This window comes from Spermophilus citellus, assembly GCF_964194105.1.
Source record: "Spermophilus citellus genome assembly, chromosome: 11".
NCBI lineage: Eukaryota > Metazoa > Chordata > Mammalia > Rodentia > Sciuridae > Spermophilus > Spermophilus citellus.
This window is the reverse complement of record NC_138192.1, coordinates 128637892-128654366: the sequence shown is the minus strand read 5'-3', so window position 1 is coordinate 128654366 and position 16475 is coordinate 128637892. Positions and strand designations below refer to the sequence as shown.

Below are 16475 nucleotides of genomic sequence, written 5' to 3'. Positions count from 1 at the left end.
ATAGATGCCTTCCCTGGTGCCCTCACTGAGCCCATCATCTCTCCCTCCCTGAACATGATCTGCGTTTCACCTGGAACTCCTGCCAGCACTCACCCTGTGGATGATCCTGCCTCCTAATGAATGGAGGGCTACTGACTGCAGGTGTCCTTTGCCCCTACTCTACTGGGTCGTGAGTATCTGGGGATGGAGCACCTGACTTCCTCCTCCCTGCGCTCCTGCTGCACCTTGTTAGCACTGGTTTGGTGAAAGTAAAGAAAGCCTGAGAAAAGAAAGGAAGTCAAAAAGAAGGAAGGAGAAAGAAGGCGTCAAAGGCCATACTTAGAGTGCCTGACAGAGGCACCTACATTAATCAAGCACCAAGCCATGGCCTAGGAGGGCGTCCCCAACGTCCTGACAGCCTCACTTACTCAAAGTGAGGTCTCTGCTGACCTCACTGGTCTGTGGCCAGCAGGACACCAAATCTGTCCCCATCTTGATGAGGTTTGCATGTCTCTACACCCATCCCAAGCCACACCACTGTCACAGAATGTCAGTGAGTTCAGAAAGCTACTTTGCGGACATAAATCTGTTAAGTCATTCTGCATTTTGGCTGGATTTAATTATCTAACTTCTCTTCCCTTCTCAGACACAGCATATTCCATTCCATCTGCAGGAAATGCCTTTCAAAATGGCGGTGCTTCTATGGTCACCAATTACAAACCCCTCAGGTTCTCTATGGAAAAGTCAAGTAGTCCAACACACGCCCTGCTCTCCTTCTTGGCCCAGCCTCTCTTCCCTAACCCACAATCTCTTCATCTATTGGCTCAGACTCTTCCCACCACCCAGAACAGGGCTGGTCCCATGTACTAGAAGACCTGGGTCTGGGCTCCTCCACCACTCACTCCTGAGTCGGTGCATAGCCACGCTGCCCTCCCCAGTACCGCTCTACTTTTTCCTGCCCGTGGACCAGGCTAGCACCGCTATTTCTCTGCCCTGACTGGCTATAGTCTGCCAGCTCCCTTGCAGAGGGCTGGAACTGTGGTCTGGGTCCAAGCCAGGGATAAACCTCCATACTGCTGTTGGCTATAGCTCTGCTTGTCACTGTCACCAAGCTGGAATTTTCCTTTAGGCTTCACCAGACTGGTCTCTTCCCACCTATGGGGTTAGGCTCTTAGATACTCTAAAATATACCCACAACTTTGTACTTGAAGATTTTAAAACTTCACTGGAAAAATAGCACTGGTGGGCTGATAGCTACGAGCTCAAATGTATGAAAACCCACTCCTGTGCTTTTAAGTTTACTAAAATAAAACAAGGAAGTCTCTAAATAAAGATAATGGTAATGTCATTTCATGATGGTTGTTGTTTTTCCTTGCAGTGCTGGGGATTGAACTCAGGGCCTCTGCATGCCAGGCAAGCACTCTACCGCTGGGACACACCGCCAGTCCTTCACATAACTTAAACTAGGAAGGTGGCCCCAATCCACACTCTGTTAGTTTCCATGTGAGTAGAAACACTGAGCAGAAGTTCTCTAGTTCCATTATTTTCTTGACTGGCTGCTGGTGGCACATGTCATAAGGTGTGAGTGTGTGCTTTTGAATCTAGTTTCAAACTAGCAGACTCCTGGGTAGTCATCTCTGGGTTCTGCCTCCATAAAGAACAACTTGGATACTTTAGATGAAGAAAGAAATATTTTAGGTCCCTTATTTGAACAAGAACTTGCTGAACTTTTGGGTAGGTATTTCCCAAGCCTTCCAGAATCCCCAGGGCTATCCAGCTGTAGTTCTGTCCACGACAACTTCTTGCCAGAGTGGTTCCTTACAAAGATGTGAACTGTCTCCTCCCTCATGGCAGCCTGGCATGTTGAGCCAGGGCAGTTTTACATAAGGGAAAGTTGACTCTTATGCCAGGGAGCAAATGGAGTCTGCATCCTGCTTCTTGGCTTCCAGGAAGACTGGCAAGAAGATGGATGTGCGTTTGTCTCAACGACTCAAATACAGGCAGCCTTAAGAAGATTCCAACCCAAATGTGACCTTGAAGTTGCAGAGAACCCCTGGCCTGAGAGGGAGGACCTGGCGTCACTAATGACCAAGAAGCAGACGGGCAACAACTACCCACTTCAGTGGCAGCCCACCCAGAGAAGGCAGGAAGCAACCTTAGCCGAGACTCGGGCAGGCTCGTTCACATTGTATCTGTTTCATCACACCAGCCTGGGCTCGGAGTCAGAACTGAAGTCCCTGGAGAAAATGAAGCTCTTTTCTCTGCCCACCTGAATTTGGGATGAGTTATACTTGCTCCATAAGAACCAAAGAGGAGGACATTCAAACAGGACGGGCAGGTAACCCACAGCTCCCTGGCCACTCACTCCTGTGGCCTCTTCTCTGCCTGGCAGCAGGCTCCTCTTGGCTGCCCTGGTACCACCTGTCCCTCGAGGCCCTCTCTCTCCTGTGGGGATTCTAATTTAAATGGTGTGGGTGCAGCAAATCTGCCCAGGTGCTGTGAGGCTTGAACTGGGAGCAGAGACACAGCACCTGTGGGCTTCTGGCGTTTCCCTGGAGCTTGGCTCTGGTCAAGCAGTGACTTGTGAGGAGAAGGGAGACCCTGGCTTACCTTTTGCTCATGTTTACTTGCACTGCTAGGTGTCAGGGAAGGGCACATGGAGAGTCAGAGAGGACAAACTGCCCCCAATGCTGGCAGCACCAAGGGCCTCTGTTGAAGAGTCCACACCAAGAGCCAAGAGCTCCTCCCCCACCCCATCCAAGGCTCCCCTGGCCTTCCTCTCCTGCTTATTATGGGACATGTGGCTGTGGTAATAGAAGCAGCTCAACAGAAAGAGGACCTTGCTTCTAGGTGAAAATCATACATCACCTGGAGTGAATGGATCACCAAGGGAGGTGTGTACTGTACTATCTGACCCCAGGACCTGGGGAAGTCACCCATTGGCGCAGAACTTAGGAGAGGAAAGGGAGAGGCCCATAAAGAGAACTTACAAGGTTAGGGAAGGGTTTCTGAAATTGCTTTTAACTTCTTTTTGTTGACTACAGGCCCTAACGTATGATAAGAGACTGTTAATCTTTGGACACTCTGGCCTTGACTACTGGCTACACTGTGAGTTCACCTGGGCCTCCCCACTTCCCTAAAGGCCAATGACTTCCAAGGAACCCCAAGCCCCACTGAGAGAGCCCCACATCCTTCTGACACATGCAAACAGTTCAAAAGCGAGGCGTAGGTTCTTGCATTCAACTGACCGGAATTGAGCTGCTTGATGATGAACTCTATCTGGCGGATCATCTCAGCATTGCCTTCTTTGATGAAGCAGCGCAGGATGTCTTCCATCCCCTAGAAGCACAATGCACACAATGCTTTAGTGTTTTCAGTAGGGCAGTTTCATCTCATCCAAAAAAGAATTTCTCTTTTTTTGGGGGGAAGAAGATACATACAATAAAAATCCTCTGCTTGCTACTAAATATTCTTTTTGTTCCTTTTATAAGTCACAGTGAGATTTTCTTCTTGGTTGACTGTCTGACTTCAAAATAACTTTATAATGTATTTAGCTTAAAAATAATTGTAAAATTTCCCTGCATAGTACTGCCTTGAGTTTTGGCAATTTGTTGAGAGATGATTTCTTTCCTGTGTTTTCCTCTATTTATTCAATGCCTTCTGGATTTTAGGGCCAAATATGGCCTTCAAAAAGTGGAACATTTGTTTAGAGAAGTAAATGAACAAACAGAAACTCTTTAAACAGCCTTCATTCTTTTTCTATCATAAGAATTATAGTTACTACGCTACGTCATTATGGTTATTGTAATTAAAAAAATATATTTTTAGCTGTAGATGGACATGATATCTTTATTTTATTCTATGTGGTGCTGAGAATTGAACCCAGGGCCTCACAAGTGCTAGGCAAGCGCTCTACCACTGAGCTATGACCCTAGCCCCTATTGTAATATGTTTGACACTGGAATTTTCACATTGGCTAGCACAATCACAGGGAGTAGGTGAGTTGACTTGAACATGGTGTCTAATTCCTCTCCTTCCTCTTTCCCTGAAGGACAGGAGTTAAGCACATAGCTGGAGCTGTTGAGGCTTTCTTGCCACCAAGACGGGGAAGCATATCTAATGATGAACCCAAAACAGAAGAAGCAGAGTGCAGAGGTGGTAGAGAGATGGATCTGAAGCCATGCAAACCCTGATCAAACCATGCTTGAAGCTTATCCTGGACTTCTTGGTTACATGAGCTGATATGTTCCCTTTTTAGGTAGGCCAGTTTGGAATCAGAGAAGTGTCAAGAGCAGAAGAGGTTAAACTCTCATGACCCAATGACGAGAACTGCTTCACAGAAAGGTTAAATCAGGATTACCATTTGGATGGTAATCCTAGCTCCTACGTGGATTAGCTGTGTGACCTTACTCAAATTACTCAACTTCACTCAGCCTGTTTCTTCAATTATAAAACAAGGCTGCCCCTCAAGATGACAGGAGACTTAAAAGACCACGTATGTAACTGGGTATTAGTTATGTAGATAGTATACATGTGTCAGGATGCACTGAGCCGAACGAGGAAGGCCTGAGCATCCACTGTTTGCCAGTCACACCTAACTGATGGCCTCTCGTGCCGTGGCTGGCACCTGTGTCTACTAGACAGGAGAGGCTGCCTGGCTGTGTCTGGAGGGCTAGTGGCTGGGGTGAAAGACCCGGCAGCTAAGTCAAGGGGATAACAGCAGAGTGAGAAGAGCAGAGGATTGGGACAGAGTGAGAGAACCATGACATTTCATTGGAAGATAGACGGGTAAGCTCACAGAGACCCTGAGAAAACAGTCTACAACGGGAGAAGGCCTGGAAGGAGTCTCTGGAATCAAGGACAGGGTGTTTCAAAGAGGACTGGGCAGCACTGTCCAGCTCCTGTGTGGCCAGCCAAAATACCTGTGTTTGTCTTACAAAGGGACAACCACCAACATCTGGCATGGACCTTGGCTGAGAGGGGAGCTGACTTTGCTGTCTCTGTCTTATCAACTGGTCTCACTCTTACCGTCCATCCCCACTTCCCAGGGAAGGGCCAGGGAAGGGACACTGTAGGAGTGACAGCTCCATCAGCCCGACATGCCCAAGAGCAGAATCAAGTGCAAGTAGCTTGGGAATGGAAAGTCCTCAACCTGTGCCCCAGGAATGGGACAAAGAATCCATTCAGGCTCGCTTCTACCTTTTCTTCCCAGATGTTACTTTTACGAGGGAGTATCTGCTCTTATCTTTATAGATCTTTTTATTTTCACTCACTCTCTTTCATATGGCTCTAACTCAGTTGTTACTTGGAAAACAAACAATAAATTCCTGTGTAATGAGGAGGATCACCTGGGGATGCTTTTTTAATAGGAAAGAGTCCAGTCAGAAATTGTACTTATTTTTTAAAACCACATATATTAGGTAATGTTTAATCTGAATTATAGAAATGAGAAGTCATAAAAATAACAGTATTTGACCCTGAAAGTAATAACTCATTTTGAAGATAATCCTGGCCTAATACAAACACTCAGGTTAGATGGAAAGGAGAATATCAGCCACGTGTGAAAAGGAATTGCAGGCTGAATGGAAGCAAAGAGGGAACTCCCCCCAGGAGGTCAAGGTTAGGATCATTGCAGGAAACAGGTGGAGTGGCCCTTATCTGAAATGCCTGGAGCTTCAGGGTTTTTGGCTTTGGGAACATCTGCATGCAAATAATGAACTATCTTAGGCCCCCCCAGACCCGAGTCTCAACACAAAATTCATTTATGCTTTGTCAATATCTCATACACATACCATCAAGATGACTTCATACAATATTTTAAATAATTCTTTTTTTTATAATATTTTTATTTTTCAGTTTTCGGCGGACACAACATCTTTGTATGTGGCGCTGAGGATTGAACCTGGGCCGCACACATGCCAGGCGGGCACGATACCGCTTGAGCCACATCCCTAGCCCTATTTTAAATAATTCTGTGTGTGAAACAAAGTTTTATGATGTAGAATGTTCTACCTATATTTCATGTCTATGCTCCAAAAGTTTTAGAGTTTGGAATATTTAAGATTCTAGATTTTTGGATTAGAGATGCTCAATATGAAATAACACAGAAGACAGTGTTTGTATTATAGAATTTAAGGAAGGAAAACATTTATCATATCTAGATTTTTCATTAAAGATGAGATTAGGGATAGGAGTCTAGAAAGAAACTGGTATAGAAAGAGCGCTTGCCTATTATGTGTGAGAACCTGGGCTTGATCCCTAGCACTGGGTGGGGGGGGGGGGAGAAAAAGATTAAATTAGTTCTCATTTCTAAAGAAGCACTGCAGCCTGAGGAGTGGAAAGTTCTCAAAACAAACATGCAGTTGGCCCCTACACTAGCTGTGTGGCTCCAGGCCCAGAAATCTACCTCTTACATCAATGGGGACACAGCCACAGCCATTCCTTTAGGGGCTTTGAGGACTGAGTGGGCTAAAGCACCTTGCACAGAGGTAGACAGCGTGTACTGAACACCCACACAGCCCTCCAAACGATCCCACCTCTCCCTTATGCTCAGCAGTTCAGCTCTATACCACATTCTATTTTGTTCCAGCCCAAACAGTCTAATCTACCACTAAAGGTCTTCAAGAGAAACTTCCCTCTTGGAAACTCAAATGTCTATTTTAGGTGAATAAAAACATTTTCCTCTAATTCTGAAAATCATTCAGGTTTTCCACTAAAACTTATAAGCTACATAAAATAAATAGCCAGTGTACATGATGGAATTCAAGTGACTCGGGAGGCTGAGACAGGAGGATCATTAAATTCAAGGCCAACTTCAGCAACTTAGCAAGAGCATGTCTCAAAATAAAAAATAAAAAAGGGCTGGGACCCAGATGCCTATCAATAGATGAATGGGTTAAGAAAAAATGGACTTTTACTCAGCCACAATGACTTTATGGATGTGAGGGCAATCTGGCTGCAACATCTGTCACTCCATTGATTGCCAGGGTTGATTCGGCTGATCCCACTGGCTAGGCGGTGTCCCCTTCCTCCCCCACAAGCTGTGCACTCAGACAACCTTCCCTGATAAAGTAGAACTGCTCTTCAGTCAAGAGTAGCTGCACTCCCCTGCTAGAACCTCCAGACGAGCTCTGGTGAATAATGACTGTATGACATTAGCTGGTAAATGGATGGAAATGGAGAACATCACGCTAAGTGAAATAAGCCAACTTCAGAAAATTAAAGGTCACATGTTACCGGGCACACACCTGTAATCCCAGCAGCTAGGAAGACTGAGATAGGAGGATTGTGAGTTCAAAGCCAGCCTTAGCAAAAGCAAGACCCTAAGCAACTCAGTGAGACCCTGTCTCTAAATAAAATACAAAATAGGGTTGGGGATGTGGCTCAGTGGTGGAGTGCCCCTGAGTTCAATCCCCAGTATCCCACCCCCCAAAGAAGTCAAATGTTTTTTCTCATATGTGGAAGTTAGAGTAAAATAAAGGAAAGAAAGGAGAGGGTCAGATATCATAAAGACACAGGCAAGATCAGTGGAAAAGAAGGAGCTTGAGAGGGAGAAAGGAAGGATGGGAAAGGAGGTGATGTGCTATTTATATACATATGCCACAGGAAATTTCACCTTTACGTATAAGTGGAAAGAACCAACCCAAAATAAATAAATCAGAAGAGCAAACGGAAGATCAATAGAATAGAGGAGGGAGAAGCAGGAGGGAGGAAGGAGGGAAGAGTGGGGAGCGTGAGCTGAAATCAAAGGCCATTCATGCACCATTTCTTGGAGTAAACGCAACCCCTATGTTACTAGGTATAACCAAAATGTTATAAATAAATGAATACAGTAAAGAAAAAAAAGGGGTGTAACTTAGCAGTAAAGTGTCCCTGGGGTCTAGCCCCATTTAAAAAAAAAAAAAGAATAAAATATTTCTCTGCATAGAGATAAAACTGAACATTCTGAAGTATTTCTTCTTTTATGGCTATTGTTTTACACAATTGAGATCATACTGTTATAATGCTGTTTTTTATTTTTAAATTTAACTTACTATTTTCTTGTGTCAATATAAAGCTCATAAACAAAGTTTTAGTAGCTATAATAATAATAGCAGCTAAGATCACCTCTCAATGCTCACTCAGTGGCAGGCATAGTATGTGAGCATCAGCTCTTTTGATTCTCACAATTCCATGTGTTTGGTGCTACAGTAATTCCCACGGTGCCCAAAGACAACCAGGAAATGGCAGAGCAAGACTGGAACACAGTTCAGAGCTGCCATCTGAGCTGGAGCCAGAGTCAGGACGCAGATTTCATAAAGACCCTTTCAGGGAAGACTATCCCACTCAAGGTTGATGGACACCATAGAAAATGTAAAGGCCAAGATCCAGGATGAGGGAGGCATTCCTCCTGTTCAGCAAAACCTGACCTTAGCTGGTCAGCACAGGGAGAAGGACATACTTGGTCTGACTACAACATTCAAAAGGAGTCCACCTTTCATCTAATGCTGAGGCTGATGGTGCTAAGAGGTCTTACCCCACTCCCAGGAAGAACAAACACAAGAGAAAGAACAATAAGTTAGCTTTCCTGAAATACTATAAGGGGGACGAAAATGGCCGACAGTTATTCACCTTTGCCGGGAGAGCCCTTCAGATGAATGTGGCACTGGAGATTTTATGGCGAGCCACTTTGACAGACATTATTGTGGCAACTGTTGTCTGACTGATTAATTCAACTAACTAGAAGACCAATAATGTGTGACAACAACAGCAACAAAAAGACAGAACACAGCTCCAGCTGGGCGTGCCCAGGGGACACCTCACCTCCCTGCCTGTTCTTACTCCTTCCCCAACTCGTTCCCCCAAGTGTTGCCATTTAGGTTGTTCCCTGGTTTCTACTACAATCAATAACGCTGCAGTGAATATTTCAGTATATACTATCTGGTCATGGTGTACGTGAGCTCCAAAAGAATTACTGGGCAAAGAATATGAATGTTTTTTTTGTTTGTTTGTTTTAAATTTTTTTAAAGAGAGAGAAACTTTTTAATATTTATTTTTTAGTTTTCTGCGGACACAACATCTTTGTTTGTATGTGGTGCTGAGGATCGAACCCGGGCCGCACGCATGCCAGGCGAGCGCTCTACCGCTTGAGCCACATCCCCAAGAATATGAATGTTTTTGAGGATTTTATGTGTGTGTGTGTGTGTGTGTGTGTGTGTGTGTAGCCAAATTGCAAAGATGTTCTATCAACTAATCATCTCAGTCAAATTTCCACACTAATTTTGAAAGGCTTTTCCCTAAGGGCACCATGGAATCTAGGTAGGAGGCTTGGCGGCCCCCTGCGGCGTACAACTGCTAAGCTCCTAGCTGGAGAGTACTGTAGGACTAACGACACCCCAGCCCTTGTTATTTTTTATGTTGAGACAGGGTCTTGCTAAGTTGCCCAGACTGACCTGGAATTTGTGATCCCCCTATCTTAGTCTTCCAAGTAGCTGGGATTATTGATGTGCGCCTGGTTGAGAAGCAACTTTTAAACAGCTTAAACTTATGCTTATTATATTAGTACCAAATACAATTTTACTGGTCTTACCATATCACCAAAAGGAGAATAAAAAGAGGGGGAGAAAAGGCAAATGAGTCCCCTGAGGCCCCTGTAAGCTGGCTGAGTTGTGGAGCGGGAGAAGAGCTCAGATAAATAGGGCTACCTGACACTCGGGCTCAGGCCTCGGGCAGCAAGGGCTCGATTACTTGTGCAGGGTATCAGCCAATGACTGGCATCCCAGCTTGCTTTGCAGTGAGGGTACTGGCACCCAGCCTAGATGCTGCCAAAAATGTACCCAGGTGAAGCTTCTGAATTGGAAGCAGGCAGTGTGAGAAAGTGGGCAGGAGGGAACACACATCTTTTGGAAGAGTGGATAGCAGTGGCATCCAGACCTCTGGGGAGAGTGGAGGAGAGTTGCTGGCATAGTAGGCATGAGCTGTGGGCAGCCCATGGAGCACAAGGGCATTCCTTCAGGCTGGGTGCCCCCACGCCCAGTTCCCTGGTCTCCCAGAGGTTCTACAGCCTTCCTACCTAGCACCACATCTGGTCTGCCCCAGCTCTGCAGAATGCTCACAGGGGCTCTGATCCCAGAGAAGGGCACATGGTGACAAGTACTCCAGCTTGGTACTAATTGTACTTGGTACTAATATAATTTTATGCATGTGCTGTCATTTTCCATAAGCACACAAAGGTTTTACCCAGTTGCTAAAACAGAATTCTTATAATGACATGCTCTGCTTTAATTCCTCATGATGTAATAAAATTTTCATTCTGCCTCATCCTGCTTTTCCTAATTATCATCTTCTAAAGTTATTAACATCGTGAACCAAAGAACCACAATTTCATCAGCAATTATGGTAAAAATTATGTTACTTCCAGGTTTTCAACATTGTAAAAATGTTAAAATGAGCATCACCCAGCAATGAGTTCCTCTCTGCACCAACAACTGCAGGGAAATGAACGAGCCCGAGATGGGCACTGCAGTGGGTCTCACCTGTGGTGCGCAGCTGCTTTGCAGAAGGACTGTGTGACCCTCAGCTCAAACACCAGCAGGGCCCAAGGACATCAGTTCTGTCTCCCCTTCCCTGCACTGCATGAGCAGAGGGTACAGTGGGGAGGTTGTGGATAGCGTTTTTCTTGTCTTGTTCCTCTAGTGCTTAGCATTCCCAGCATCCCTCGCAGCTAAGGCGAAGGCAGGTGCACAGCTGAGACGCTGACCAGCAAATGCACCATGCAGCCTCATACTCAATAAGAATGTACTGGCTTTATTTACCTAAAAACTCCCTCAAGAATAAAAGTGTAAAGAGGGAACCCGAGGATTTAAGAGAGAAACCTTACTGTGGCCATAATCACCCTTTTGAGGCCACTTTACAAATCGCTCAATAGGCAACCGCCTGGGTGTTGTGTCTAAAAAGTTCCTCAGCTCAGGCTAACAGGGGTGGGGGAGGCTGTCGGGAGCTCATTACTCTGACCTCCATTCAAATACCAGAGGAAGCCTACACTCAGACCTTTATCTGAGCAATTCAAGTTCTCTCTTAAAAGTCAAAAACTAAAGTGTTTGTTTTTCACCAAGTTGCTTCATTATCATTCAATCTTTTTTCTGTGTCATTATCTCCCACTCTCCTCCTTCTGGGACTCCTGTTAGACAGATGTTAGAGCTGCTCATAGTGCCACTCAGGACCCTGGGGCTCTGCTGCCGCATTTTTTCTCCCTGGCCTGATGATCTGCGGGATGCCCTGTTCTGCTGAGCTACACCTTGATGATCTCAGGGGATGTGGTCCCTGTCCCCTGACTGCACTCCCTCCCGTCATCCCCACCTTTGCTGGATGTTCTCAGGGCCTTGTGCATTCTAGGTATGCGTTGTAATATTGAGCTACACCCCAGCCCTTGCCTTTTTTGATGCCACGACACCCCATCCTTTCCTCCTACATGCCATTTTCCTGTTCCTTCCTTGATTAACAATCTTTCTCTTTCACCTAAATGACCACAGTGAGGATTTAATCAAGCTTTTATTTCCTATTTCCTATTGAAAATGCAGAGTTTTTAATTTAAAAGTAGCAGGCGACTCAGTTCCACTGTTTGGTAAGCTGGTATAACTGTTAATGTGATTTAGAAAACCAAAACCAAGTAGGAGATTAAGCCATTCTAAGGAAGCAAAACCAACTGGGGGAATGTTCTGGTTTCAATCTGACATCATCCTGTGTTTTGAGTGGGGAAATACATGTAATCCCTTCACCGCAGCATATAATATACGCATGGTCACCCTGGTTTCACAAGGTACAAAGAAAAAGAACAAAACTTGAGTGGCTTTGCTTATTAGATCTTGAAACATTCACCTCTCCAAATAAGACACTAATCACCTGGTGCTGATTTCACTTGAGCATAAGCACTAATGCAAATACACTAAACTGGGAACTCGCTGTTTACCAACCAACTTGAGTACTGCACTTTTGCAATCTTTGTAGCTTGTCTGTTCCATTTGCAAAAATAAACTTGCTGGAAATTTCTTAACACTGCGGTTCTTAACCATTTAGAATCTAGGGATCCCCTTGAGATTCTGATAAAAGATATAGACTTTTCCCAGAAAACTTTCTTTTGTGTGTGGTGCTGGGGATTGAACCCAAGGCCTTGTGCATTTGAGTCAAGCACTCTACCAACTGAGCTATATCCCCAGCCCCTGCCCAGAAAACTGCAAATATATATTTTGCATGCCATTTCAGGGAGCGTGGGACCTGTGTGAAGCCTCCCCGGCCCTGTGGAGGCAGTGCTTGCCCCAGCAGCTGGGCACGTGGCACTGACAGGCGCCCACAGCACTCGGCGCTCTCTCTTACCATTGCTCTTGCCTCCTCACGAATGGATGGAATAGAAAGGATACTGTACAGAGCTCCGTTCACATATGGCTGTATCTTTAAGGGGAGAAAAAGACAATCAATTGCAAGTTTTCAAATACTTCACAACTCAATTATCAAACACCACAGCTGGCTGAGGAGGAGAGGGCATCCATCTCTCCAGAGTTCAGGATGCATGTTTTCAAATAACAAACATCTCTATTTGTATGTTCTAGGGATCTCTACAACCAGGAGTCCAAAACCAAGGCCATCTCTCCGCCCAAGGCCTCCTCCTGCTATACTCCACTGCTTAAGTCATTTCTATCCTCCTGGTCATGGAGCCTGGGAACTTTAGAGTCGTCACAGATTGCTCGGAACTCCCTAGGTTCGGTCCTTGAAAGGACCCTTCTATTCCACATCTGTTCCACATCCTGTTCACACATCGCTGTCCGTGGCCCAGCCTCCGTCAGACCTCCAGCCTCCACCCGACACCCACCCTTTCACCCAACCATCCTATCATCGCTGAAATTCTACAGCATGGGCTGATTGTTCCTGCCCCCACCTCGGGAGCCTTCCAAGCGCCCATGGCGAAGTCCTAGCTTCTTCCACACACTGTGTGTACACACACAGGCTCCTCCAGGGGCTGGTGCCCACACCACCTGCTCTGCTCTTCCCTCTGCGCTGCCCAGGGTGCCCACACTATTTGAAAGACCCCCGCCACATGTTCCTGGTGCACGCACCTCAGCCCTGGCTGCTGCAGTTCCCCTTATGGTAAAGCTCTTCCCACATGTCCATCTGGACAGCTGATTCTGCCTTTCAAACCAAGCTCCGACAGAGATTCTAGGAAGCTCTTCTTGAAAGCTCCGCACATGGTGCTCACCTCTGCTCCCTGTTCAACCCTCTACTGCTCTCCTGAATTCTGTGACTTTTTTTTTTTTTTCTTGTATAGGAGATTGAACCCAGAAGCATTTTTAAAAATTTTTAATTCTGAGATAGGGGCTTGCTAAGTTGCCAAGGCTGGCCTCGAATTTGTGATCCTCCTGCCTCAGCCTCCCAAGTAGTTGGGATTAGAGGTGTGTACCACTGTGCCTGGAGACTCTGTGGGTTTTTTTTTGTTTTGTTTTGTTTTTTTTTTAATATACAGGAACTCTCTTCCTTTAGGACCTCTGAGGAGAGGACCATTCTTAAATCATACAGATAACACCAACATTGAATGAACACAGGACAGGTCACAGCTGGCTTGATGAGTGAGAGTCACCTGTTCTGTGGACTGTGTGCTGCTCTCTCCACAGCCAGAGAGAGGGCACACTGGCCACCACCCTTCCTAGCACTGGGCTCGCGCTCTCTCTTCTCTCCTCTCCTCTCTCTCTCTCTCTCTCTCTCTCTCTCTCTCTCTCTCTCTCGGTTCTGGGGATTGAACCTAGGGTGACTTTACAACTGAGCTACATCTCCAGTGCTTTTGAATCTCGCTAAGTCGCTGCGGCTGGTCCTGAACTTGCAGTCCTCCTGCTTCAGCCTCCCAAGTCCCTAGGATTTCAGGCGTGCGCCACCGTGCTCAGCTAAGAGCTCAATGGTTTTAAACATAAAATGCATGGCACAGACTTTAACAGCCCCTGAACTCCACCTGCTGAAGAAACCAGGTCCTCAGCAATGATGCTGTGAGCCTAGGAGCTGTGGGTGAAAGGAGTGGCTGGAGCCATCTGCCTGGAATGGGACGGACCAGTGGGAACCCAGGGCTCCCTCGTGACCCTGTGGTCTTGTTACTGTGTCCTGCTAACATACGCCCCTGCACCTGGTCCATGGAAAGAGGTCTGACTTTGACTGCAGGTGAAAGGCAATGTTGTAGCTTGTACAAAGGCGGTTGCAAAAAAACAAGAGAAGCATCACCTTTGCTGGCTTTTGTTGATTTGTCTTCCTACAGCTCTATTTCACTTAAAAAAGGGTTTATGGTCCATAAGCTACGAAACTTGGAGGATACCACCAGGTGGGAGGGGATGCTGGTGAGAACAGCTAGTCCAGCTGTTCTAGAGGACAATCTGGGGGGACTCAGCCACAGCCTGGTGTATGCTGCGAGTCGGTGGTGAAAAGGGTCCACACCCTGGGGAAGCTCTGCGCAGGCTCAGGTGGGCAGGTGCCTCACTGAGGACAGCTGTGGCAGCAGAGCCGGAGACAACCCAGTGTCTACCCTTGGGGTGCAGGTAACATGGGGGGGCGTGGCAGTGGCGAGACTGAGTGAGCCAGGGGCATGTACAGGAACCCAGGAAGGTCCCAGCAGCACAGGAAAACTCACACCACACAAGCTCCACACATGCAGGGTATGGCACAGATGCGGTATCATGTACTTTAAGGCCACATTTGTACCTACTACGGACAACATCAATGCGAGCGCTGATACTGGGGGGGAGATGAAGCCGAGAAAGACGATAAGGAGAAAAAGTGAGGTACAGCAAGGACCATCCCAAAACACGAGGACTTGGGGACATACTCCCTGCTCTGAGCTCCAAACTTTTAGATCATAAAAGATTTGAAGTCGTTCATAAAAATACCTGCAGGAGGGAGCATGTGTACACTTGTCAAATGCAACCACTGCTGCAGGCCAGCCCCTTGCCTGCAGGCCCAGTGTTCCCCCACACCCGGGGCCAGCAATGCTGACTGAGTACCTCGTGATTTTCGTGGCCAAGGAGATCCGAAAGGACTTTCAGCACCAGGCCTGCCACCTTGGCACACAAGTTCTTCCCTGTGGGACCAAAACAAAACATGACGCATCTGAACTCGGAAGCACAGTTTCACGTAGGCAGACCTGAGCACAAGCCTGGCTGGTCTGTTTATGCTATGTTGTGATGGAAGGCAACACAGGCCTGAGTGTAAAAGGAAATCAGAACACTGTTGTGGAAAACTACAGTGCCTGGGAAAAGGACAGTCCCCTCCCGTTATGACCCCTACTTTTTGGATGGTAGTTATTTACAATCTACTCCCGTTTGAAGTGCTGTGGCTTAGCCCAAGGCTAGAGATTTATTGGAGGCCTGTGAGAGAGTCAGTTCCTTCCCGTTTCCCACTCTGTTTCTGTAAACCTACTCCTGCTAGAAACTAGAAATTTTATGGCACCAGATAGTCTATTAACGTTGTGAGAAACTGCAGATAGGGGCTCAGAATTTGGAGTGTGACCTCCTCTGGGACCACTGGCATAAAAATAAAGTTTGAGTTGTCCCACTCTCCAAGTGCCCTTTGCCGCTTCTTAAAGGGTCTGATTCCAGCAACAATGTGACCGTGGGCCTCAGTGTCCTCCTCTTTAAAACAGCAATTATCTACCTGAAAGGCTGATGGAGAATTCAGTGAGGTGGTGGACATGAAGGACTTAAGGTGGCACGGAGCCCCCAGTGCCCAGTAATGGGCTGTGGCTATTACTGAAGTTGGCACAGACTGATCCCGAACAGGTGGTGGTGCCACCGTCTCCCTGAACAAGCAGGGAAACGGCTTATGATGCTCAGAGAACCTCGACCACCAGGAAGGGGTGAGAAAAGGATTAGGAGCAGGAAGCACAGTTAATGTCACCGCTCCTGCCAGCAGCTTAATCCTGGAGAACGCTGGGCGCACAGTCCTCAGGCTTCAGAATAACGTAATGAAAATGAAGGGAAACACGAATGAATTCAGTCTCCTCTTCCTGTGCGAAGTGCATACATATAAACACTCTTTCGAAGGCCAGACCGTATTTTGGCCTTGGCGACTCAGCAGCTCTATACCTAGCTGGAAATACTTTAGGCTTGTCTTTTCTTTTTCTCCGAGGGAGACAAAAAGCAAGCGCCCCCCCCCCCCCCCCCCCCCGGGTCACCGGGAACCTGGACTCTGGTCAGGATCTCTTCTCACACCCCCATACCAGAAAATACAGGATGGGGGAGACCTGCGCTGCGGAGGCAGAGGTTCATGAGCAAAGCCACGGCGTACTCCAGTGTGTAGTCAGACAGGCAATCTGGGTCCTTCAGAACGTCAATCAGCCAGAAGATGAGGCCGTCTCGAATCATCACTGTCTGCAGTGGGCGCCTGGGACGAAAAGGCCTGAGGTGAATTAAAACTGGCCGGTGGGGCTTGTCACACAGGAGATACAGCTCTGCGTCATAAAAGAAAGCCTACGGAAGATATAGACTCCGAGG

The 16475-nt window shown here is 46.8% G+C and overlaps 1 protein-coding gene across 7 annotated transcripts in view; it reads right to left on the bottom strand.

Moving 5' to 3' along the window:
• ARMC9 (armadillo repeat containing 9) overlaps window positions 1–16475 on the bottom strand; it is a 139308-nt gene that overhangs the window by 64262 nt on the left and 58571 nt on the right. For 6 of the 7 annotated variants that reach the window (XM_081260758.1, XM_081260760.1, XM_081260763.1 and 3 more), the window contains 4 exons: window positions 16202–16365; window positions 14988–15064; window positions 12331–12405; window positions 3228–3318 (listed from right to left, as the gene is read on the bottom strand). In XM_081260758.1, the coding sequence (XP_081116884.1) occupies window positions 3228–3318; window positions 12331–12405; window positions 14988–15064; window positions 16202–16365 (407 nt within the window). The remainder of the gene's footprint in view (window positions 1–3227; window positions 3319–12330; window positions 12406–14987; window positions 15065–16201; window positions 16366–16475) is intronic. The other variant, XM_081260761.1, reaches the window with a different exon arrangement.